The 24,391-nt window shown below is 38.1% G+C and overlaps 1 protein-coding gene across 7 annotated transcripts in view; it reads right to left on the bottom strand.

The window, feature by feature from the left end:
• Positions 1-1,646: 1,646 nt before the first annotated feature.
• LOC117423769 (traf2 and NCK-interacting protein kinase-like) overlaps positions 1,647-24,391 on the bottom strand; it is a 135,641-nt gene continuing 112,896 nt past the window's right edge. For 5 of the 7 annotated variants that reach the window (XM_058990134.1, XM_034039923.3, XM_058990135.1 and 2 more), the window contains 12 exons: positions 23,357-23,541; positions 20,919-21,036; positions 18,446-18,607; positions 16,718-16,820; positions 16,256-16,426; positions 15,104-15,247; positions 10,854-10,988; positions 10,129-10,229; positions 9,497-9,646; positions 8,892-9,051; positions 6,086-6,225; positions 1,647-5,066 (listed from right to left, as the gene is read on the bottom strand). In XM_058990134.1, coding sequence (XP_058846117.1) covers positions 4,983-5,066; positions 6,086-6,225; positions 8,892-9,051; positions 9,497-9,646; positions 10,129-10,229; positions 10,854-10,988; positions 15,104-15,247; positions 16,256-16,426; positions 16,718-16,820; positions 18,446-18,607; positions 20,919-21,036; positions 23,357-23,541 — 1,653 coding nt within the window. In that variant the 3' untranslated portion in view covers positions 1,647-4,982. The remainder of the gene's footprint in view (positions 5,067-6,085; positions 6,226-8,891; positions 9,052-9,496; positions 9,647-10,128; positions 10,230-10,853; positions 10,989-15,103; positions 15,248-16,255; positions 16,427-16,717; positions 16,821-18,445; positions 18,608-20,918; positions 21,037-23,356; positions 23,542-24,391) is intronic. The other 2 variants (XM_058990138.1, XM_058990137.1) reach the window with 2 other exon arrangements.

Raw genomic sequence — 24,391 nt, 5'->3', positions numbered from 1 at the left:
CACTTTATAGCCCCCCTCATCTCCCCCCCCCCCCCCCCGGGCACTATTTATTTTATTTTAAGTTGTTATATTTATTTTATTTTATTTATCTTATGTACATGTTGGCACTGAAAAAAGGAGTGGCTCTTAATCTCATTGTACATGTGTATAGTGACAATAAAGGCATTCATTCATTCATTTATATATTTATATATTATATATATATATATATATATATATATATATATATATATATATATATATATATATATATATGCAAATGATTGTTCTTTCAGTACACAATTTTGTTTCTGCTTCCAGATTATGTTCAATAAAGACTGAACCTGTTCATCTTGCTGTATGGGGAATGGTTTCATAAACATGGAGTAAAATAGATGTGTGAAAAAGATCTGCATCATTGATATTGCCGGAGGTAAACAATGTGGTACTGAGACAGTTCATTTTTGTACGCAACCCCTATGTAACTTTATTGAGAGAATCTGATAATAAAAAGGTACACAAAATCAGTAAAGAACCTTGCTAAAAGTGTGTTGTCTGCGTCATTGACATGGCCCATTGCTAAAACACCGTGGCAGTGAAAAGGTTAATTTTTATTAAAATGGAACTTACCTGAGAAAATTATGTAATGCAGCCAATTTAGCCAATTTTGAAATTTAAAAATAGGCATGCGACCTAAAGGAGGCAACCACATGAGGTCAGAGATCAATTTTAAGGTCACCAGCATGTAACATTTCAAATGAGAAAGCAGAACTGCAAAAGGTGTCTGAGATTCAATTTTGTGGTGGCATGAAATTAACCAAGAGAATACACTTGTGTACAGAGCACGGAACCGTCAGCATTTCATGACCCGGAAACCAAAGTCACATGACTCCAATATCACAGTAATCTTAGATCAGTAAAGGGCACCTTATATTTTGTCCAAGGAGTCTCCATAACCTCAAAGTCAGTATCTGAAATGGTTAATGAGATATAAGCAGACAAAACAGCATTTGTGGTGGCAGCAGGTTTCTAAAAAAACATTAGTTTTTGTCATAGGGATGCTGAGACCCTACACACAATACATTAATGTTTATGTTCTGGGTATAGCAAAGCAAGTTCAAAAGCACCTTGATTAGGAAAAAGAAAGCTATTGTAGCCTTCTGTCAAAAAAGAAACCACACTTGACAAATGGAACCCTCATGACTAAATTATGAACCCTCATACTAAATTATGGCAAACTATCTATCTATCTATCTATCATTTTTTTTCAGCTTTTTGCTGGTTGTGATCCAACAACTATAATTAATAGGAAATAACACACAAGAGCTTTCAGAGAATGGGCACTGTTTGAACAGTTGACCAGCTGTTAAACAAAACCAACAGGTTAGCAACAGAGATGCAGCAAAAAATAAGTTGCTCATTTTAATCATTTTCTTAACATTTTTTATTTAAAAAAACAGGACATGACTAATGCTTCCTATATTAGGCAGACATAACTGAGGCAGAACCTCAAATGCTAAAAAGAAGAATTAGGACTCAATAAAGCAATAAAAAAACCTATTCCAATCCAAAAATGGTATAATATTAAATGCACAGATGTGTTAAAGTCACTCTGACTTCAACAAATCTAAAAATGAAAGACAACAAAAACAATTTCAATCAAATAATTCAGTAGTACAGTTTATTGCTAAAACCCTGTTTCACAAATAATCATTTTATTTATTTGTATTATTCCTTAATTTTATTTTTAAATAGAAATTATTAAAATGTGCAAACTTGTTGACACATTAAAACCAGGGGCAAAACTATTGTAATTAATGTCCCTCCCACAGACTATCACCATAACAGAGAAGAATAAAATAAAATAAAACATTTTCTTCAAAACACAGAGCTAGTTGTGAATGGAAGGATTGTTGGAAAGGAAATACAGGGTACCCCGAGGTCCAGGACCCCTAGACATGGTCTGAATCGTTGCAGATAAAGCAAGTCACATTGCAACCATAATTATCAGTGCTAAACCAAGCCATCTCGGTCAAAACATAATAGGACTCCATACATTTTCCCTACTGGATTAAGGATAACCGACTCTCATTATGGTTTTGGGATTCTATGATGTCCAAATGCATTTTATTAAAATACATTCCATACTTTAAAAGGTGGTCTATCTTTTCTCAGTCTAGGCGTTTCAGGCTATTGTCAAAAATAAAAAAAATGAATAATTTTGCATTTATAGTGCAGCCCCTGTTCCACCTTCCCCATGAGATGACTATACTCAGTTACATGAGGACGGCACTGCTTGGAAAGAAGTCGACAGGACTGACAATATATTCATGGTGTGCTGTGGTCTCCATGTCAGGGCCACTGGGATTCTTCTGATGTTGATAAACAGCTGTTATGGAAGGTATCATTTCAAGCTTTGAAAAAGAACACCTGAAAAAAGGATGAGTTTTATGTACCATGAATTCATTTCTTTGTACAGAAGTTTTACATAGATTGTATAGTTACACAAATAAGCTTCATGCCCCCCCCCCCCCTATTAATTTTCAAGATTTTAAACAGGAACAGTAAGTACCAAGTAAAATTTTCATCATGTTGGAGTGCACCAATTTGCTGTCTTCTAAATATAAAGTCAAATAAAATGTCAGAGACTTTTTTTTTTTAAACAAAAAACAAAAAAAGATAATAAATGCTGTCCCCAATTAACAAAGGCAATGTACAATTACAGCCACCCTAGTTCCAACATCCCCCATTTTATTGATTTACTTTATCAAATACCTACAATAAAAATAAAAAAAATTACAAAAAAAAACAAAACACATCAGTTAGCAACTTAAGTGAACAAAACGTTAAGCTTACAAGCAGAGCAGCTAAAAATAAAAGGGTAAGAGAAGCAATGGTCTGGCTTATTCCATGGAAGCAACCCTGAGGTAACAAACTCTGAACCTGGTTCTGGAAAGATGTACACAAACCTCTTTTGACTTTTAAAATACATAGCCTTTGGTACCCCCAATGCATCATTCTAAAACTGTTAATTTCCTATTTCAACTCCGCTTCAAATACAATTTCAGTGAGGGTTTTTATCTGTGCCGCCTTCTTTGTATGATGTTTGCTCTAACGGTAAGTTTAACCCCCCCCCCCATCTTTTCTCTATATTCAGTGATGCATGCTGCCGAATGCCAACAAACTGCCCATTGACTTTCATTTTCTCATTTCTGAAAGTGTGGAATGCTTTAACCGCTCAACTCTGTATAGCTGACATATAGAAAAAACGAATGAAGCTCAATATTGGACAGAACACCATAAAAAAAAAAGTAAAGGTAATTTTCCTTTCTTCTGTAAGAATATCCTGCTTTGTCATATCCTTTAAGGACTGAACGGTAAGAACTTCATTCAAAGCAGACAAAATACTGAATTAATTCATTTAAAAAAAGCATATTCCCAAGCCAAATAATCTCCTACATTTCTGATTTTACCCTAACCAATGACCAGTTTGGCATAAGATGCCATTGCTACTCTTGTGCTCTTTTAATGTCAAAAATAATAAAAAAGAAACCTGTAAAAAGAAAACAAACGAGGTAGGTTAGAAAGAGGAAGCGCAACACAGAACTTTTATTTTCTGCGACAACACCCTAAAAACCACAGGCAGCCATGCTTGCAGCTACTTTTAAAAGTTAAAAAAAAAAAAAAAAAAAAGCAGCCAACGTCTGAGACGATTGTTATTTTTTTTTTTAAACTGTAACCATTAGTAACAGGAATTCATAATGGCAAATGTCTAACTGAACTAAGAATATACATTTATTGATCCATAGAAATGTAACAATATGGGTTAATTGTATACAAGCTAATCTTGGGGATTTCAATAGTTAAACAGCAGTAAATAGCACCAAACCACCCCCTCCCCACATAAAATGGTGCCAGTTAGTTGTAGACTGTTCCCTGATACGAGCAATCCCTCAAGCATTTTAAACTGTGCATTGAAACACCCTTAAGGACGATAAGATGTTATTACCAAAATACATTACGGCCACCTCTGCTGGTAAGACTTGATATTTAAAAGAAAACAAAATGAAAGTCTGATTCTCTGAACACCTTGCCAACAGGGAGTCATCAGTCTTGTGGGTGCCTTCTTTTTTAGTTTCTAGTTTTACCTGGCTTTTAGAGTTTGTCAATTTTCTTGTGGGCCAACATTCAATATGCCTGTGTCTGTGCCTCATCCGGCTAGTTACTGTGCAAATGGCACCACTCGACCTCAGCAAGCCAGTAAGCTGCATCATCAATATCAAAATGAGGACCTCATCTAGATTGATAGTCTAAAGACGGTTGGTCATTTAGCCATGGAAATTTACCCCCTAAAACAAACTAGTCTTACCCAACTGCCTTTAAGAGAGTGGGTGTTAAAGAATTGAAACTAGACCCAGCTTTAAACATCAACTTTCAATGTATAATTGTGCTCCCCTGCTATTTTTTGATTTTTATTGTTTTTTTTTTGTTGTTTTTTTTTTTAAATCCCCCCGTCACCGTTTGTACATCACCTATATAGGCAAGACTACCAGCAGGCAGATCAATTTCATGTTCCCCCAATAGCAGATAATAGAGCCCACCCCCCACCCTACTTGACTCCGCCAAAACTCTTTCCCGTTCTTCATAAAAAGAAAAAACTAAGCAAAAAAAAAAAAAAAAAAAAAATCGCAAACGATTGTTAGAGGCCTCCCAAGGAAGGCCTTCCAGTGTCCATATCCACAGTTCAGGAGGCACAGCTCTCATTCAGCCTCCACAGATCGAACCTGTTTGTACATCTGTTGTCCCATCTTGTCAAACGGTCCAGGCAATACTGGCTTGAAGGTCAATAGGGAAGAGTCATATCCGGGCGTTCAAATACCCTTTAGACTTACAAATCCACATATAAGGTGGTCTTTTTTGTGTTGTTTTTTTTTGTTTGTTTTTTATTTAAAGTGTACCGTAAGTCTAAAAATGTAATCCACCAGTCGCTTCATATGTGTGTGTTACCAGTTCATCATAGAGTTTCTATTGAGGGTCATGAAGAAGACCTGGCTGCTTCCACCAGATCGAACAGAGGCAAAGAAAACCTGCAGGGGGAAATCATTTAGGAAAGTTACAACCTTTTGTACAAAAGGAGAAAGGTACACTAGGCCTGTTTTTTGGCTCATAGTTGGTGTAAAAATTAAAAGGTCTGGACAAGTTTATGTTTTACAGAGCATTTCCTAGTAATTCTAATTATTGAATCGTGAAATAACGAGGCACAAGAAACCTACTAGACAAACGTTTCTATCGATGCTTCCCTTGCACATGGCACAACATTAACACCTGCTGGATGTCAGGCAGTGAATGAAACTGAATATACAGCTTAACCACAGTAACATACTACCATTGTAATTTAATTACAATTTTAATAAATCACACCTAAGCTTAACCCTTTGCTGCCCAGTGTCCAGTATAGTTGACATTGATAAAATAGGCATTAAATAGGTATGGGAATATACCCTGGGCAGTAAAGGTAACTGAATCGGCCACAGACCTGGGTGTGGTGATTTAAGCAATGGTCAAGCCTCTTTGTCTCATTAGTTTGATATGACATCCATTTTCATTTGATTTTCTAATAATAACACTCCACTTAGACCTGACCGTCCAAAAATTCACCAGTTCTGTGACTCAAATTGAACTTGTGTCCAATGAACTTAGAAGCATTTTTTTTTTTTTTTGAGTAATTGGCTCATGAATCACAGAATGTGGAAATACATTGGGCATGAGTGTTGAATACAAGTTCACTGCTGAATATCAAATGGATGAAACAAAGGAAAGAAAGAATTACAAATAAAATGAGTGGTTTTAATAGATTATTATAACATTGTATATTGGTTCACACTGTGTTGCCTTATTATCACCAATTGGTAGTTAACGTGTAGATTGCAAATGATGGGAAAGGTAGAATTTCTTGTTTTGCAATTAAAATATTAACAGGTTTTTAATTCACACCTGTCGACACAAAGGGAACCTCAGCCAGGAATTACCCATAAAGTTCTAGAGAAACCTGTGGAAAATTGCATGTCTGGAATCACTCATTTACGTAAAAAACTGATTAAATTACCTTATCATTTCTCTCGCTGAGGAATTTTAATCGCTGAGCTCGCTTGTGCATGAAAACTCCATCGAGGTGTCCCGTCTCCACTGATCGGATCTCAATGGCCTTCTCTCCCCAGCCCATGATCTGACTGGAATGGATGTAGGCTGCAAAGACAAAGGAGAATGCTGAAGAACAGCTCAACTGGCCCTGGTTCTACTCCTCGTCGACGACTTCTGACGTCAAACAGCAACCCCATACTGGCTCAGCAAAGCAACCATGCGAGGAGGTGATTATTGCAGCAGTTTCAAACGCGAAAGTCACGCCTGTTTTGTAGAATTTGTTTGGGAGCAACATGTTTTTTGTTTGTTTGTTTGTTGTTTTTTTTTTTTTTTTTTTTTTTTAACCCATGTTAGTGAGTGTGTAGTTGGTAAAATACCCAGCAAAACAAACTACCTGTGTGAGGGAAAAAAAAAAAGGAGACAATCTATTTTTGAGGTATTTTTCAGTTGTTAGAACAAAGCCATGGAGATCTCCAAGGTGTTCTAAACTAAGTAATGAGCAGGTAGAGTTGGTGTATAGATTAAGGGCGAAACCCAGAAAGTCTGGTGAGTCTAGTTTTGCCCGGGCCAATCTAGTTTTGCCTAGGGCTTCTGGGCGAATCTCGAAGTTACCACTTTTTTTAGGCACCCACAAATCTAGATTGGCCCAGAACTTGAAAAAGACGACTGGGTGAAACCTGTATTTTCAACAGTTTTCACTGAATTTCAGGGCTAGCCAAAACTAGATTGGTCCGAGCAAAACTAGACTCGCCAGACCATCGGGTTTCATCCTTAACATATGTATAAATATATTGATATAACCAGTCCATTTGTTTTGATAGTCAAGTCAGGAGATCTTGGGCTAGTGTATACAATTGCTAGCTGTACATATACATTATTTTAAAAGCCAAATAAAATACCCCCTCAGCACCCGTTGATTTCACATACTACAGAAACAAAATCCTTCAATACCCAATAACCAGTTTGAATCAGATGAAACCGGTTACACATAGAAAACGATCTGCATTACCTGTATGGCAGATCCGACTAGCCAAATCAAACTTGGATATTCCAGCACAACTCTAACAAAAATGTGCACCACAATCTGATCTTTTCTTTTACCTGTTGTTTATTTATTATATTGCCATTACCAGCAATAATGGCTTCATAGAGACCACCAGTTTGCATCTTAGTTTTAGTAAAACATAATGACATTTCTGCTAAAATCTCAGTCCCTTCATTAGACATGCAAAAATAAATCTTGTTGCACCATTAATTGCAAAAGAAATCTGTGCCTCAGGAAAAAAAAATACTGCCTGTTATGTTCTGTGAGATCTACTGGACAATCTACAGTACCATAAGCCAGTGACAAATTTCTTTTAATTAGTAGAGAGTCCCAAAAAGGGTTGACATTTTAAAATTCTTTGGGCATTTTCTAAATCAAAAAGGGGGCTGCATAATGAAGTAAGGATGTGCATATTAATGTATTGGCCTTTCATACAAGACCACTGCTTTGGTATCTACCAGACATCAAAGACATGTATACAAAAATGAGAGCACTTCTAGCTATAAAGCCTAAATAAAACAGTGCTGGAAATGAATTATTTTAAAAGTGTTAATAATAAATGGGAATAATAAAATGAAACACTTTAAATGAGGCTTTTATAATACATATTTTAATATACAGCTGTAAAGTATTCATGAAGGTGTCTGTTTCAGTCAAATTAATACTTGCACAGTACTGTATGAAATCAAATCGCCATTACTGGATGTATGATTAATTAATTCAGAGAAATGCTAAAAACTCAAAACACTTGCGGAAAGTCACCCCACATTTAAAGACATTAAAAAGAGTATTAAATAGACCAAGGATTGAAGAGACAGGAGAAAACATGTGTAGCATGAAATGTCTATGCTGTTGTATGCTTTTTTTTCTTTTTTTATTTTGCAGCCCCCAGAGTTGGATGAAAAGAAGAAAATAAAAAGGTCAGGTAAAAAGGTAGATGATATCTTACCAGTGTTCTTTATTGTATGTTCCACTGAGATTATTTTGAAGGTCGTTTTTTTTTTTTTTAAGAATGCTTTGATGTTGATTCAGTTGCTAGCGGTTTTGAAACTCGGCTTGGCACATATTTGTGCTGTAAATGAACAGTTTGTGTAAAAACTGTTGGCAAAAGATCCCCACATTCTAACTTGATGAGTCATCCTTGGTGGACACCGAGTTTTGGCACCACGCGTAACAGAAGGATCTTCTCTATGAAACTGGATCCTCTTTGCATGAATACACTTCCATTTTGGGATTCTTTAACACATTCCGATTCGGTTCAGGTAACAAGAAGTGACCAACCAAAAAAAGTGCATTCAAAACGCATCTCTTGCACTTGTTTACACTCCGACTGTGTAACGTTGTACTAAAAGCAGAACAAATATGAATTAAACCATTTACAGAAGACACCGACTGAAAAGTGTCTTTTAGTACTGTTGCTTCTGTTTCAATGTACCACTTAGCTGCCCGGTCCAGTCATGGTCTCCCAGTCCCGTAGTGGTGAAAAATGTTTAAAAAGGCTGTGGTTTTATGATGCATTGTTTATATAGAGCGCTCCCAAATATGAAACCGATGTTAACTGAATTTCCATCTAAGGCAATATGCGTTACAAGTCTTGGGGGCGGTGGAGGGTTCAGGTTCATGCTCAGCCCTTGTCTATTTAAAGTATTCTTGTGTAAGGAACTGCACCTACCAGCTGATTCTGAAACCCAATCAGCCGATTACAGAATGAGCTTATTACACCTACCAACAGAGGTGGGCATCTCTCCCCATTGAAGCACCACGTCTTTTGTGATTCTGCCGTATGTGTTCACATAGACCCCCTCATCTTCATAACACAGAAGCATCTCCATTCCGTCGGTCTTGGGGAGGATCACAATGGCATGTGGGGTGATATTGCTCTGAATCTGGGGGAGGGAACATTGTAAATAAGCCTCTGTAAAAATCAGAAACTAGGTCTTAATGGCAAACCAATTTCAATGCCTCAATGCTTTTCCCTTGAGAAACTGCTGCAATATGGGCTCCCACTCAAAAACAGAACCAACAAATAGGAGGCCAGAAAAAGTATTTTCCGGTTGCTTTGTTTGGCTGTCAAAAAGTCCTTTGGGATTTGTCAAAGGTCGTAGATCGGGGAGTAACAGTTAGATATTACCATCTTCTTTGATTTGATCATTTATCTGCTTTTGCTTTATTGAAATTGTTGAGTGTAGGAGTGTATAACAAAGTTAGGCTTTGTCCGACAACACGTTGGTTTATAAATTGTGATAGAAATGATAGCCAACGTTACCGTGCCGATTTTACTTCAGAATGCCAAGTCATACTAAGTGGATTGGTTCCGTCTTCTTAACTTACATGAGACGGGATGTAGATATCATAGGGATTCCCTGAATCCACATCAATCACGTGAAAACCCACGCTGGACCCATAGATAACCTTTAACCTCTGACCTTCTTCGACAGTTAAGTCAACAAGTTGGGGTCTGTGCTGTAGATCTGTAAAAGACTTGAGAGAAAAACTGAAATTGTTAACAGTAAAAAGGACACATTTCAGGTATGATCAAAAGTAGGTCTCCAGGACAAATAACATAATGGCATCTCAAGCAGCTTTATTAAAACTAGTAGTTACTTCACGAAAAAAATTTTGAAAGTTTCAAATTTGTGCAAGCTGTTCCCAGCATTTCCTACTATACACACAGTGTACATTATATACCATTTATTAATTGTATATGAATTATAAAATAAATTCAACTCATGATTTCAAACATTTAAATGTACTATAAACCCACATAACTCAACTGCATAAATATGTACTTTATTTTTCTGTGCTCCTAAAAACTAAAAAAGCAATTAAAAAGCAACACCCACCTCTTGTATTCAATTACAATATAGTCCCTTCTCCTAGTCACAGGGAAGCGATAACACTAGCAGAAGCGATAACACTAAAACAAGCATTATTCTGTATAATAGAAAACAAAGTTCCTTTACCTTGAAGGCCATGAACTTGTGGTAGGGTTTCGGAGCCCACGCATATATCTCCACAGAGTTCTTCAAAGCGATAACCAGAAACTTGATTCTTTCATATTTCACTAGAATAGAAAGGACATCATTTATAGTACAATAAACCAGTGGTTTGACTTGACCGTTATAAATGGAACACCAAACACTCAAACATAACTTAAAACTACTGCAAGGAACACAAATCAAGTAGATAAGACAAGACAACTGGGTTTCTTATTGTAGGTCCCTATTTGGAAGCAAGAACAAAGGCATTTCTCTCAGAGTGGGATAACATTATTTTAACAATATATACAATACACTAGCAACATACTACTCTGTAATAATTATTTTTTCTCTCCTCTCAGAATTTGCCTTTGCATTTTCTATCCAGCACTACCCTGCACAAGCTAGAATTCAGAACTGTGTATGTTAAGCATGTGCATACTGGACCTCACTGACACACTAATTTCTATTAGGCACAATCAAATGCCAGGTCTGTCTGGAGGGTGGACAATGTGGCAGGTATGAAGGATGGAGTTTTAGGCCAGCACAGATTCTCATATTACCACTACCTGATATCCCTTGGGTATTACATTTCATAATCCCCAATTGAAGAAATGCCCAACATACATACCTATGAATACCACGTAATGTTTTGGAGCTGTATAATTTACTGCACATATGTCAGAAACGGAGTAGACTGATGTACTTACCAACTTTGTAATGCACACAGCCCTCCAGCTCCCCAACTGTGATCCAGCCCTGTTTCTTTTCCACTTCTGGGTCATTGTGCAATACTCTGTTCCTCAGCCATGACAGGTAGTACACTCGCAGCTTATTTTTCTTCCCTAACAAGAAACCGTCAACAAAAAAAAAAACAATTAGTGCCATGTGCCCTAGAAGAATTGTTATAAAAGCTCCCTCAAGGATTTACTGACTCCTGCAATTAACTCACTCACTTGGGATGACATATGTATAAAAAAGTCCAGCTCTGAGAGCTGTAAATTATTCATATAACATGCACTGAAATACACAGAATACCATAGGTCGTAAGATGTTCTGCCTTATATGGCACTGTATGACGCCTTGTTGTACTTCTGGATAGTAACCTCTCCTTTGATGCCCAAATCTCCTCTGTAGTCAAATCCTCCTTCTATCACCTCTGAAACACCTCAAAAGGTCCGTCCCTACCTTTCCCACTCGGATGCAGAGATACTCTGTCATGCATTCAATTTATGATGCGATCAGGAACTCCGAGGCAGTGTAAACTGCGTCTGCTACTGTGGTACCTGTACGACTGTTCTTTTTTATGTTAGCAGTTTTGTGTTATTTTTTTATAAGGGGTTAATTAAGTACTGTAAAAACAGTTTATTCCAGCCTTGTTAGAAAGTCTGTAACAAAAGCAAATTTGCTTTGGATTGTTATTGTCGATTTGTTGTAAATACTACTATGAAGACACCCACCGTATCACAACGTCCCTAAACAATATGTTAAAATAAATTAAATGATATTGTCATCATTCCACTGTGTTATGTTAATGAACCAGAGCTATGTTTTTAGCAAATTCCTGTCGTTAAAAGTGTACTGCAGCTACTAATCCTTTCCAATTACTGATATCTTAAAATTAAGGGCTATAGAACGATAATGCTGTAACTCATTTTTAGAAGTCCTTTGTTCTTATCCAAGTTGCTGCAGTGACATTGTAGATGCTATAACAAGTGACTGTAAATGAGATACTGTTTTAGAAGACATGTAGTTGAATGTTTTTTTAATTAAAAGTAGAAATACAAAACTGTGGCATTTCTTTATTTTTAAAGATAAAAACTGAAAACGAGGAACACTACTTATATGGTACACTATGTAGGCACAACTGCCTGGAACCAATGACTATTTTTGATATAAGTACATATCTGAACTAATCTTTTGGATTCATTCTCAAACACACAGGATGCAGGGTAGCATGGAATTTGAGGTGAAGTATTCACAGAAGAAAACACACTTGGGTTTTGAAGATAAAGGAGCCCAACTTGGGTTTGAAGAATTGCGATAACTACAATGGAAGATTTGTTCAGCAGACTTCTGGGGGTCTTCTTCAAGGAACCGTTGAGTAAAATTCCCTTACCTTTCCCTTGTGGAACCAGAGTAATTAATGATAATTACAACACACAGAAATTGATAAAATAGTTATCTTAAATTGCCCGTTTAACGTGTGTATGAAAAACCTCAGAATTTGAACCTTGTTAAAAAGTAACTAAGCTGATTAACTCATATTGGCATATGAAGTGCTTGTTTGAAAGTATACTTGTGTAATTGTTAGTAAACAACTGTAGTCCAGTCGTAGCTGTGATATGTTATTAGAAGAACTGTAATTGTGAGGGAACTGTCTGCAGAGTGACGTCATCACCTGCCGGCAGATCCGTGCAGCCTGTACTGAGATTGAGACACAGGAGTTAATGTACTGTGTTAGAATGAGATGTTGAACCTATACTGAGTGTTAGGAGAGCAATAGGATTCTACTTGTACTGTAGTTTAATTGCATTATTGAGAAACAACATCTATAGAAGCATATACTGTACATTCAAGGAATAAGTGTTTACTTGTGCTGCATTGATATGTATGTGAACTGCTACCTCACGATGATTTTCTAAGTTTTTCCTTTCTGTACCTTTATTATTATCTAATAAACCGTTACAATATTTTAACCTACCTTGCTGTGGTTGAGGGTGTTTTGTGTGTTCATTGTAATTCCTCGATCTTATACACGTCATTAAATAAAATAATATTGATGAGGTCTTAACGTGAATGAACATTCAGATTACACCGTGTAACAATTTTTTTTTTTTTTTTGGTTCCTGGGTAGTAAGTGTTATTTCCTAATTGCTTATGCCTCAAAAGTATAGAAAATGGCTATTATTCCCCACAAACTTTGCTTTTGTGACCAGGACAGTGATATTTTGAAATTGACCTATTTTCCAGAACATTCCAGATAGATTCAGTGCTGGGTGAAATAAATGTATTTTTGTAGGATGGTACGGAGGGGAAAAGAGAGCCATAAAGTTCGCTATCCCAAGAATTTGGCGGGAACCCACTGACCACTCAAGCAACGGCTACTTCTGCATGGTGGACCCTTCCAAACGTCGGACTGGCAAGAATGCACCTGCTATCACGTATCCGGACCTTCCTTAATCCATCGCCCCAGTGCCACACTGCCATGAGCTCCCCGTACCCACTCCTCCGGAGAGAGCGAGAGCAGCCATCTTTAGAAGAGAGCAGCAAGTCAGAGAGCGAGGAAGATGCTGTAGATCCAGATGACAATTTCAGAGTTGGAGCCGAGGAGAGAAACCCATACTACCCCAACCACAAAGACCTCAATGACTTGATTAGAGATCTTGGTCTCACCAAGTCCAATGCCGAGCTTTTGACGTCTAGACTCAAGCAGTGGAACTTGTTGGATGAAAGTGTGTAAGTCGCAGATCAAAGGAAGCGTCACCAACCTTTTTTCCAGCTTCTTCACCCGTCAAGATGGGCTCTGCTTCTGCCACAATGTGACCAGTCTGTTCGAGGCAATCGGAATCGCCTGTAACCAGAATGAGTGGCGCCTCTTCATTGACAGCTCATCCAGGAGCCTCAAAGCCGTGCTGCTCCATAATGGTAACAAGTACCCGTCTCTTCCCCTGGCTCTCTCGGTGCACCTCAAAGAGGATTACAACAGCATCAAGACCTTGCTGGACGCCTTGAAGTATGATGAGTACGGCTGGGAGGTCATAGGAGACTTCAAAATGGTGGCATTCCTGATGGGTCTCCAAGGCGGTTTTACCAAGTTTCCCTGCTATCTTTGCCTTTGGGACAGCAGGGACACCAAGGCGCACTACCACAGGCGGGACTGGCCACAGAGGATTGAGTTCTCTGTGGGGAGGAACAACGTCAAGTGGGAGCCACTGGTGGACCCCCGAAAGGTGCTGATGCCACCACTGCACATCAAATTGGACCTTATGAAACAATTTGTCAGAGCTCTAGATAAGGAGTCGGCAGCCTTCAAGTACCTTCAAGACTGCTTCCCTAAGCTGTCTGAGGCAACGGTCAAAGCCGGTGTCTTCGTCAGACCACAGATGAAGAAGATCCTGGAGTGCAATGAATTCCCCAAGAAGCTCACTAGTAAGGAGAAAGCGGCTTGGAACAGCTTTGTCGCAGTGGTTCGGGGCTTCCTGGGCAATCACAAGGCCGAAAACTATGTGGAGCTGGTTGAGACTCTGGTGAAGAACTACGGCACAATGGGCTGTAGGATGTCCCTCAAAGTCCATATCCTTGATGCTCATCTTGATAAATTCAAGGAGAACATGGGAGCGTACTCAGAGGAGCAAGGCGAGCGCTTCCACCAGGATATACTGGACTTTGAACGCCGTTACCAAGGACAGTATAACGAGAACATGATGGGAGACTACATTTGGGGGCTGATTCGTGAAAGTGATTTACAGTATAATCGTAAAATTTGAAAAACTAATCTTTTGTAGTCATTTTTGTATTACTTTAGTATAAATACATGTTAATTTGGATTCATATGTTGTTTTTTTCTGACTATGTGAACGAAGAAACACAAATTCGCCCGTTTTCTCATTGGAAATAGGTAAATTTCAAAATATCACTGTCCTGGTCACAAAAGCAAAGTCTGTGGGGAATAATAGCCATTTTCTATACTTTTGAGGCATAAGCAATTAGGAAATGACACTTACTACCCAGGAACAAAAATTGTGTTACATTTTTAACAGATAACTAATAGATTGTCTGTGTTTAGTCAATGATCTAATATGGTAATGGTCATATAGTATTCATTCAAGTTGATTAACACATGTTAATTTGAACTGTATTAATTATACAAGCTAATTAAGTGTTTAAATTGATTATTAAACAAACTAACGTAATTAGCCCTACAACTACTTCACTTGAAACCAAGCAGGGCCTTTACCAGATATTGTGACAAGGACATTGAGCCCCTCCAGGACCTCCATCTGCTGAAAGCGCCTCCTGTTGATCAGGTTGTAGACCTTTCCTTGACCGCTCCTGTCCAACAGCATCAGCCCGTTCTCAGTGCCGATCAGCAAGTTCACCCCTGAAACATACAGACAAACAGCTAAAGCTGGGCTTCAGCTGACGGCTACCAGTCTTCTCTCAGTCCACAGATGAGCTTCTTAGCCACTGTACAAGGACTGGTTTGGCTGTAGAGCTTACTATATATCCCCAATACCCAGTGGCTGAGTAATATACAGCAGTGCATTACAGTCCTCCTCTCCCATCCTCACATTTCAGCATGTGCCTTTGTGAATGCTGACCCCTGCTGGTGACGCAAAGACCTTAAAATTGCCAGTTTGCAACCATCCACTGGTCACCATTTACAAAGAGAATAGGCCAATAATTAACAATTAATTGATTATTGATCGCCATTTTATTTTGCAAGACACAATTACTGATTGATTAACTGGCCCATGCCCTATTTGGAGCCTTAGGTATATATATATATATATATTATATATATATATATATATATATATATATATATATATATATATATATATATATATAAACTAGCATATTACATTATATGTGAAGGCTTTTGTAAAGTGTACTGTACATTTATTTGCTTCTTGCTTTTTAACAATAACGTTTTCTCAGTGCACCAATTATTGCAGATTATTAGCTGTCCGATATTCAATTAGGAAATTAGGATTCCACCTCTGCAACCAAGGTTACAACAAACATCATCATTGTGTTGCTGTGCTATGTACATTCAACCCACGAAAACAGAAACCAAATCAAATTGTATAGGAATTCCCCTCTAGTTTAAGTTCGGTAACTGCTATGTCAGGGTTTGTGACAATTTTAAAGTCCAGGAAATGTAAATATTAAAAAAAAAACAGCACAGTGGAGGGTAGGGTTCAACAATTCATATTTCATGCATCACAAAAGCTTATAAATGGGCCAGACTGTGCTCCACAGCAATGTATTTTTGCTTCTGGCTAAACTGTAATGAATCATCTATGCAGGTCAAGAAAGGCTTTCCTTAGGGGAAGCAAGCAAGCAGTGCGTGTACTCCACCGTGTTAGTGGTTTTTCATGCTCACCCCAGAGAGCCGCGCACAGTATCTCTGAATTGAAGCGCTTCTTGTATTTGCGGATCTCCGGTGTGTCACTGTGCGGTCGTATGTTCGTCGGGTTCACGTTCACCACTGAGATCTTCCTGGCTTCGTTCAGCTTGGCCTGTTCCTGTTGCAGCAGCTCGTTGGCAAACATGGCTGAAGAGTTCACAGTAATTACAGAGAGTGGTTTCAAGGAAGATTCTGATTCCCATGAATAGATAAGCAGGCAATCTACTCAAACTATAGCCCCCTCAAAACAGTGTTTGTTATATGGCTTAAAATACAGCAAGCTATCAGTATAACCAGATGAGAAACAACCACTCCTCACAATATTAAAGACTGAACATGAACAAGCGTTCTACCAAACTGAACCCAAAGAGATTGAAGAGACTGAAGTGAGTGGTTTCAAGTAGTTCCAAACTGCAATGGACTTCGATACTTTCTTACCTGCTGCTGATGTGTCATCATCGTCATCGGTTGGCGATGTCTGATATACTCGAGGGTCCACAAACGGAGTGAAGGAGGCTTTGGAGCCACTGCCAAATCCATACTGTCAAACATAAGACAACCTTCAGACAGCTTTCACTATGATTAATTGAAAAAGGCCTATGAGTAAAATGTGTAAGACTTATTTTCAACAGGACTAGCCATAACTAGTGAAATATGTAGTACAGTACTCAGTTGTGTATCCGACTGCTGTGGGACCAGAGTAAGGGTGGATATGTAAAAAGTCGGATAAATTAATCCTGTTTTAAATACCATTGTACACAGCTGTAACAATTACTATATTTCACACAATTATTGTTTTAAGATTCAATTTTTATGGTGGAGCTCCCCTAAATCCCTTGTTTAGACAGATACAGGGTATTACTGTTTGTGAAAGAGTAGCCGTCTGCCCTGTGGGTGCATGCATTTGCTGCTGAGTGACAGGCAGGAGATCGAGACGGAGGTTGAAGTTGATACGCCCCGCAGGCGAACAGAATTTATTTATATATCAAGTCAACACACTGAACAGCTCACGTGACACTACGTACCAGCAATGGTAGCGCACGGAGCACATACAACACAGTGTACAATCTCTGAACTAATCTTCCCTGTTCAATAATAAACTAACGTTGGTGAAGAGCTTGATCATGGAGGATAAACAGTTAGGGTGGATATGTGATGGGCGGATACACGACAGAGTACTGTAATACTAAATAAACTCTCTTTGACTCAAAGTCTATCTATAACTGTAAAACACTGTAAAAATGTGGTACATTTAGAAACACTAAAATATATTGAGTAAATTCAAGGACAAAAGCTTTGACTAAAAGTTGCAGTCTTTTAGGTTATTTTATATTACCATATGTATAGAACTTTGCAAACAGCTTTTTATAGGAAAGGATTTGCAAATCATGATGATGGTAATATTGCTGTTGGCTTTTTTCACATGCTTTTGTATCTAAATCTCTAAAGAAACAATCCTAAAAATTACCATTTGTGGGAAGTCATTTCTTTACAGAAGACCCACTGATTGAAAAGGGACAAGCTAAATAACCAACTATCTAAGCATAAACAATAGGGAACGATAGATAACTGACAGCAGTATATTAAACAGGTAAGAATTTACATATTAAGATAATGCCAACTAATTACCTTAAGATGGGTCATAAGATCTAGATATTTGGAAGGCATGTCTTAATTATTCTGAAAACATGAAATGACTGGTTCCACAGACCCTGATTAACACTAATCTTGCACTGCCCAATGTTAGTAACACCAGTCTAGGATTAGTGCTAATCAGGGTCTGTGGAGCCAGTCATTAATACACCAAGTAAAACACAAATCAAATACTTTAAATACACATACAAATGATCCCATAGAGGGAGATCTTCAGATTGTCAACCCGGCTGAAAGGGACTTACACGGAGAGAGGGGTCTCAATAGAAGGGGGTCACGTGACGCTAGTTATAAAATGAGGGAGTTGTACGAGGTTTACTACGTTGTACTTTAATCTTGCAGTGCTTAACTGCAAATAACATGCTGATAGTTGCCTTTCAAATCAAATAAATCAATCAAACACATACATATCTCTGACACACAGCCTTGGCTTCTGATATAGATACACATACAGCACAAAAAGGAAAAGAAACAGAAAAAAGGATCTTTCAGAAGGGCCACACCGTCACCTACTTCCGAATCCAGGTCTTGCACATGCAGACTCGAAAGCTGTCCCAATGCCTCAGTGGGTGTACCCGCAGGCGAGTGGCTTTGCTGAACCAGATCAGGCAGATTGATGTGGCCCGCAAAGCCATTGCTATCGGCATGGCCAGAATGCTTTCTATCTCCCAATGTCTGCAGAAAGAACAATGGAAAGGACTATTCTACTGCGAGAACCAGCACACCACACCAAGCCAAGCCAAGCCAGCAGCCACCGCTATCACACTAAAGCAAACTTAACACAAAATAATAAGACTGCTATACAAAAACAAGGCTTTGAACCAGTCCCAGTAAGCAGGCTCAGCATTAACGACATTGAGCAATTCTTTGACTTGTAAGGCACGAACCTGCTAAATGGAATAGAAGGAATGGGACAAGGCACGACACCTTTTATAGGTAACACTTTAAAACCACAGGAATAGCACATGGATAGCTTATGCACTTCCTCTGAGTTCTGAAGTCATTCATTTTTTATTTCAGCCCTGTTATTTCGTGTGAGTTTAATTAGCCGTATTCATTCCCTGTTTCTTTGCAACATTCATACCCTCTTACCCGCCCACCAGGGGATTGTGAGAAGTTTTAATTCATGCATGCCTTGTACATGTATGTGAACAACATCATTTGTTACAAAGGAACATGGAATTAATACTGGCAATTAAATCCATGGCTGAATTTAAAATGAATTACTTCAGAACTCAGGAGGAAGTGCCTAAGATATTCAGGTGTTATTCCTGTGGTATTCAGTCAGAATTCATTATAAATTTGTGGCCATTATTTGAAAGTGTTAACCCTTCATATGCAAAAATTACACAAAATACAGAAGTCTACCAGATAAAGTGAATTCTACATTGGTATTGTGAATAGTTTACATAGCAGAATATAGTATATATTATTTTTACATACTCTTTACAATACTGGTGAATTAACTACATTGCATCTACACTTGTTATAATATTTGTTATGTAAAACAAAATTAGATCGAGAAATACAAAACAAAATTGTTAATGTATGAAATATCATCCTCACAGTCACATAATGCTGTGCTAGGTACATGAAGTACATATTAGTAAATGGTAACTACAGTTCAACTACATGCTAATAGTGTACCTGTGTTTTAAAAAATATCCATTTATTTGAATTGCTTTGTGTATCCACATTTCTTCATACTGTATGATTGTGACGTGACAAACATAACAATTTTAAGCCTTGGAGCACTGCTAAAAATCCTATTGTAAATGCCTCTGTAATAATATGCGTTCTGTGTTATTGTTAGTGTACTGAATGTGTACGACATACTTGCTGTCTTGATTGTGTGTACATTATAAGACTTGTGATTGTTGAATTTCTTTTGCTCAAGAGGGTTCTGACAACACAACAAACAGAGACTCTGCTTTAAAAGGAGGCTGAGCGTGCTCACAAAGAGGGTTCATTCAACACATGGTCAGAGACATTATGAAAATAAAAAAAAAAAAAAAAAAAAAAACACTATTGAAAAAGGAAACAATTTGGCTGGTCAGATTAGCCCTTCATCCACACGCGACCACGCCTGCATGGAGCATAACTATTTTACCACCTACCCCAAAGAAGCTTCCAGTTGGATGCCCTTCTGGAAAAAATGCTTCAAATTCTGTTAAGCAGAAAATAGGAAAGGGGAACTCCATATGTGTCCTGAAGTATTACAGAAAGGAAGAAAGCAGGCTTTTCATTTGGGCAAAGGACTGGCCCCACTCTCGACACTTGGTTAAAATCCATCCTATGTTACCCCCTGCCACAGCTTCCTCACGGCTCATAAATCACCAATTTTGGGGTTGTGTGTCTATTCTTTATTCCTTTTCAGGTCCTAATTTCCTGCATCCATTGTCTCTCTCCCTGGTCAAAACTGGCTTCCAATAACACATCCGATTAGTCGTGCTCTACTGGGTTGTTTGACATTCTTTAAAAAGATGCCCGACACAGTGGTCTTTTTTTATTGGCCTTAAGTTTTCTCGATATATCGTTTTACCCACTGTGGACAAGTAGCTGCTCCAGGCCTTTTTTTTATTTTTTTATTTTTTTTATGTATGACACATCATTGAGTTCACATAACACTGTTTCCTAATTCATTGCAATAGTTTAAAATGTAAAAAATAAATTAAATTCAATATTAAGCTATTCTACCTTAAGTAAGAGGAGCACAGCTGAAAAGTAAGGGTAGCACAACTAAATATCTGGAACAAGCGTACACTGTACCGTTGGAACCACATTGAACGCTGGAACATTTACACTTCCTCTACGGGGTCATTAGTGCGACACAACCAGATTTTGGCTTTTTGGATTTGTTTTGGTATCTTAACATACATAGTATATTAAATTTTAAAAAATTGTTTAAAGCCAAAGAAAATGTCTCATCATGTACGTCGTCTGTTTTTTATTATTATTATTATTTTTTTAATGAGACCCCACTCACCTCTCTCATCACCAAGGTGCCGTCCCTGGAGGAGCTGCTGAAGGAGTCTGCACGAGACCCGTCGTGGCTTCCCATCACCCCCAGGCTGTAAGGATCGTTGCCAGGCACTCCACTGGGCCTGTTTATTGGGATAGACACAGACCACAATCAAGACAAGTCTTCAAGATTCACCAAATGGAGGGGGGGGGGGGGGGGGGGGGAAATTCTACTCTGGTTCCCAAAAATGTAGACAGACAACGTTTTGTAACTAAATATCCATGGACAGTTTCGTTAAATGTTTTTAACTGGATAACAGGTTATCACGATAGTGGTTACCGTGTTCCAACCGAACCATGGGAGGTGCAGTAAGTACGTACATCAAAGGTGGATAATTAACAATACTTAAAATATGCTATTTCACACTAATTTTTGTAGAATTTTAGATAAATATAGAGTTTAAATAAAAAATAAAAAAAATTGAACGGATACTTTTGACATGAGAGGAGGTTAAATGTCTTGAGAGGAGGTTAAATGTCTAAGAGACACAAATGGCAAAATCATAGATGAAGAAAAAAAATTGCAAATATATTAAATGATTACTTTTCACAGGTTTTTACAAAGGAGGACACGGACAACATGCCCGACATGTCGACCTGTTCCTATCCAATTTTAAATAACTTTAGCAGAACAGAGGCAGAAGTGTTAAAGGGACTAGGAGCTCTTAAAATAAACAAATCCCCTGGGCCGGATGAGATCCTCCCAATAGTACTCAAAGAAATGAAAGAAGTTATTTACAAACCGCTAACCAAGATCATGCAACAGTCTCTTGACACAGGGGTTGTACCGACAGACTGGAAAATAGCAAACGTAATACCGATCCACAAAAAGGGAGACAAAACCGAACCAGGTAACTACAGACCAATAAGCCTGACTTCTACTATATGTAAACTTATGGAAACTATAATAAGATCCAAAATGGAAAATTACCTATATGGTAACAATATCCTGGGAGACAACCAGCATGGTTTTAGGAAAGGGAGATCGTGTCTGACTAACCTACTTGACTTTTTTGAGGATGCAACATTGAAAATGGATAACTGCAAAGCATTCGACATGGTTTATTTAGAGTTCCAGAAAGCTTTTGACAAAGTCCCACATAAAAGATTAATTCTCAAACTGAACGCAGTAGGGATTCAAGGAAATGCATGCACATGGATTAGGGAGTGGTTAACAGGTAGAAAACAGAAAGTACTGATTAGAGGAGAAACCTCAAAATGGAGTGAGCTAACCAGTGGAGTACCACAGGGATCAGTATTAGGTCCTCTGCTATTCCTAATCTACATTAATGATTTAGATTCTGGTATAGTAAGCAAACTTGTTAAATTTGCAGACGACACAAAAATAGGAGGAGTGGCAAACACTGTTGAAGCAGCAAAGGTCATTCAAAATGATCTAGACAGCATTCAGAATTGGGCAGACACATGGCAGATGAAATTTAATAGAGAAAAGTGTAAAGTATTGCATGCGGGCAATAAAAATGTGCATTTTCAATATCATATGGGAGATAGTGAAATTGAAGAAGGGAACTATGAAAAAGACCTAGGAGTTTATGTTGACTCAGAAATGTCTTCATCTAGACAATGTGGGGAAGCTATAAAAAAGGCTAACAAGATGCTCGGATATATTGTGAGAAGTGTTGAATTTAAATCAAGAGAAGTAATGTTAAAACTCTACAATGCATTAGTAAGACCTCACCTAGAATATTGTGTTCAGTTCTGGTCACCTCGTTACAAAAAGGATATTGCTGCTCTAGAAAGAGTGCAAAGAAGAGCAACCAGAATTATCCTGGGTTTAAAAGGCATGTCGTATGCAGACATGCTAAAAGAATTGAATCTATTCAGTCTTGAACAAAGAAGACTACGCGGTGATCTGATTCAAACATTCAAAATCCTAAAAGGTATAGACAATGTCGACCCAGGGGACTTCTTTGACCTGAAAAAAGAAACAAGGACCAGGGGTCACAAATGGAGATTAGATAAAGGGGCATTCAGAACAGAAAACAGGAGGCACTTTTTTACACAGAGAATTGTGAGGGTCTGGAACCAACTCCCCAGTAATGTTGTTGAAGCTGACACCCTGGGATCCTTCAAGAAGCTGCTTGATGAGATTCTGGGATCAATAAGCTACTAACAACCAAACGAGCAAGATGGGCTGAATGGCCTCCTCTCGTTTGTAAACTTTCTTATGTTCTATTGTTCTTACATTGTGATGCTGAGGCTATGCACCCAATTAGACCTTTGCAGGTATATAGTTTCAAACACCTTTTCACAATTGATCAAGTTTAAACAAAAAAATAATATAATAGGTGGCAGAGGTATCAGCAATGCATTGTCCGGAAACACAAGTAATCCACATGGATTACTTCAATTCAACTACTGTCAATTAAATGAATCTCTTACATTATCCGGGGGATGTCGCTGACTGGCACTGTGCCATCATGCATCTCATTGTCTGGGTCTTCCTCCTCTTCATCGCTGCTCTCGGACTCCTCGCTGGAGGAAGAGTAATCCGTCACTTTGATGGGTGGTCGGTTCGTCTCGTCAATGCGCAGCTCCCGCAACTCCTTCGCCAGAGCGCTCAGGTCCTATACGAGGAAACCCAGTCGATTTAAGAAAAGGGATGCATTTCTTCACACAACAAAACTGGTCAGACACACAATACAAAAATGTCTTTTCAATAGCAGTTCACAATAACCTTGCAGATACTGAACTGTCTGGAGTGAAGAAAACACCAATATAAGGCAACATTGTGTAGCTAAAGGAAGCTACACAGATACAACATGGTTCAGGCTCTTAAAGTACTGTAAATTTGTGCTGTACAAAACAATTATTCAGATCAAGCACTCCACAGATGAGGGTCATTGGTGTTGATTGGGCTAATTTACCATCCCAAGTGAAGAAACAGCTGCTTGGATTTGTATTGATTGCTATTCTCCACACAGTCTGAGAAAAGCACTAATCATCACAAAACCGAGCAGCTGTTTCTTGGAACTGTAAATGAGACCAGTCAACACCAATGACCCTCACCTAATTGTCAGCATTTCTGTGGAGAACTCAACCCAAATTATAGGTTCATGCAGCACTACTGTAAATAATACTTTTATTATTTTATCAGTAATTGTTTTAGGACTAACAAGTCCCAGTTTTAAAAATCTGTTATTTCATTGTCTTTATTTCCATTGATATGATTACAGTTTAAATTACTATATTCTGGAGATGACAAATAGACACATTGGGGTCATAATTTGGGGGGTAAATTTTACTGGATCCGGGATTATAGCTAATGCATTATTTCCACATGTCTTGTGCATGTCTATTCATTATGGAGGCATAGTAGGTTATAGAAAGATCTTATTGCATGTCTTACTTTCAGGTAGAATTCTTGAAGTGAATAATATTCACTTTAAGATATTTATTGAATAACTAATACTAAAT

This window comes from Acipenser ruthenus, chromosome 17 (assembly GCF_902713425.1).
Source record: "Acipenser ruthenus chromosome 17, fAciRut3.2 maternal haplotype, whole genome shotgun sequence".
Classification (NCBI taxonomy): domain Eukaryota; kingdom Metazoa; phylum Chordata; class Actinopteri; order Acipenseriformes; family Acipenseridae; genus Acipenser; species Acipenser ruthenus.
This window is presented reverse-complemented; position numbering and strand designations above follow the sequence as displayed.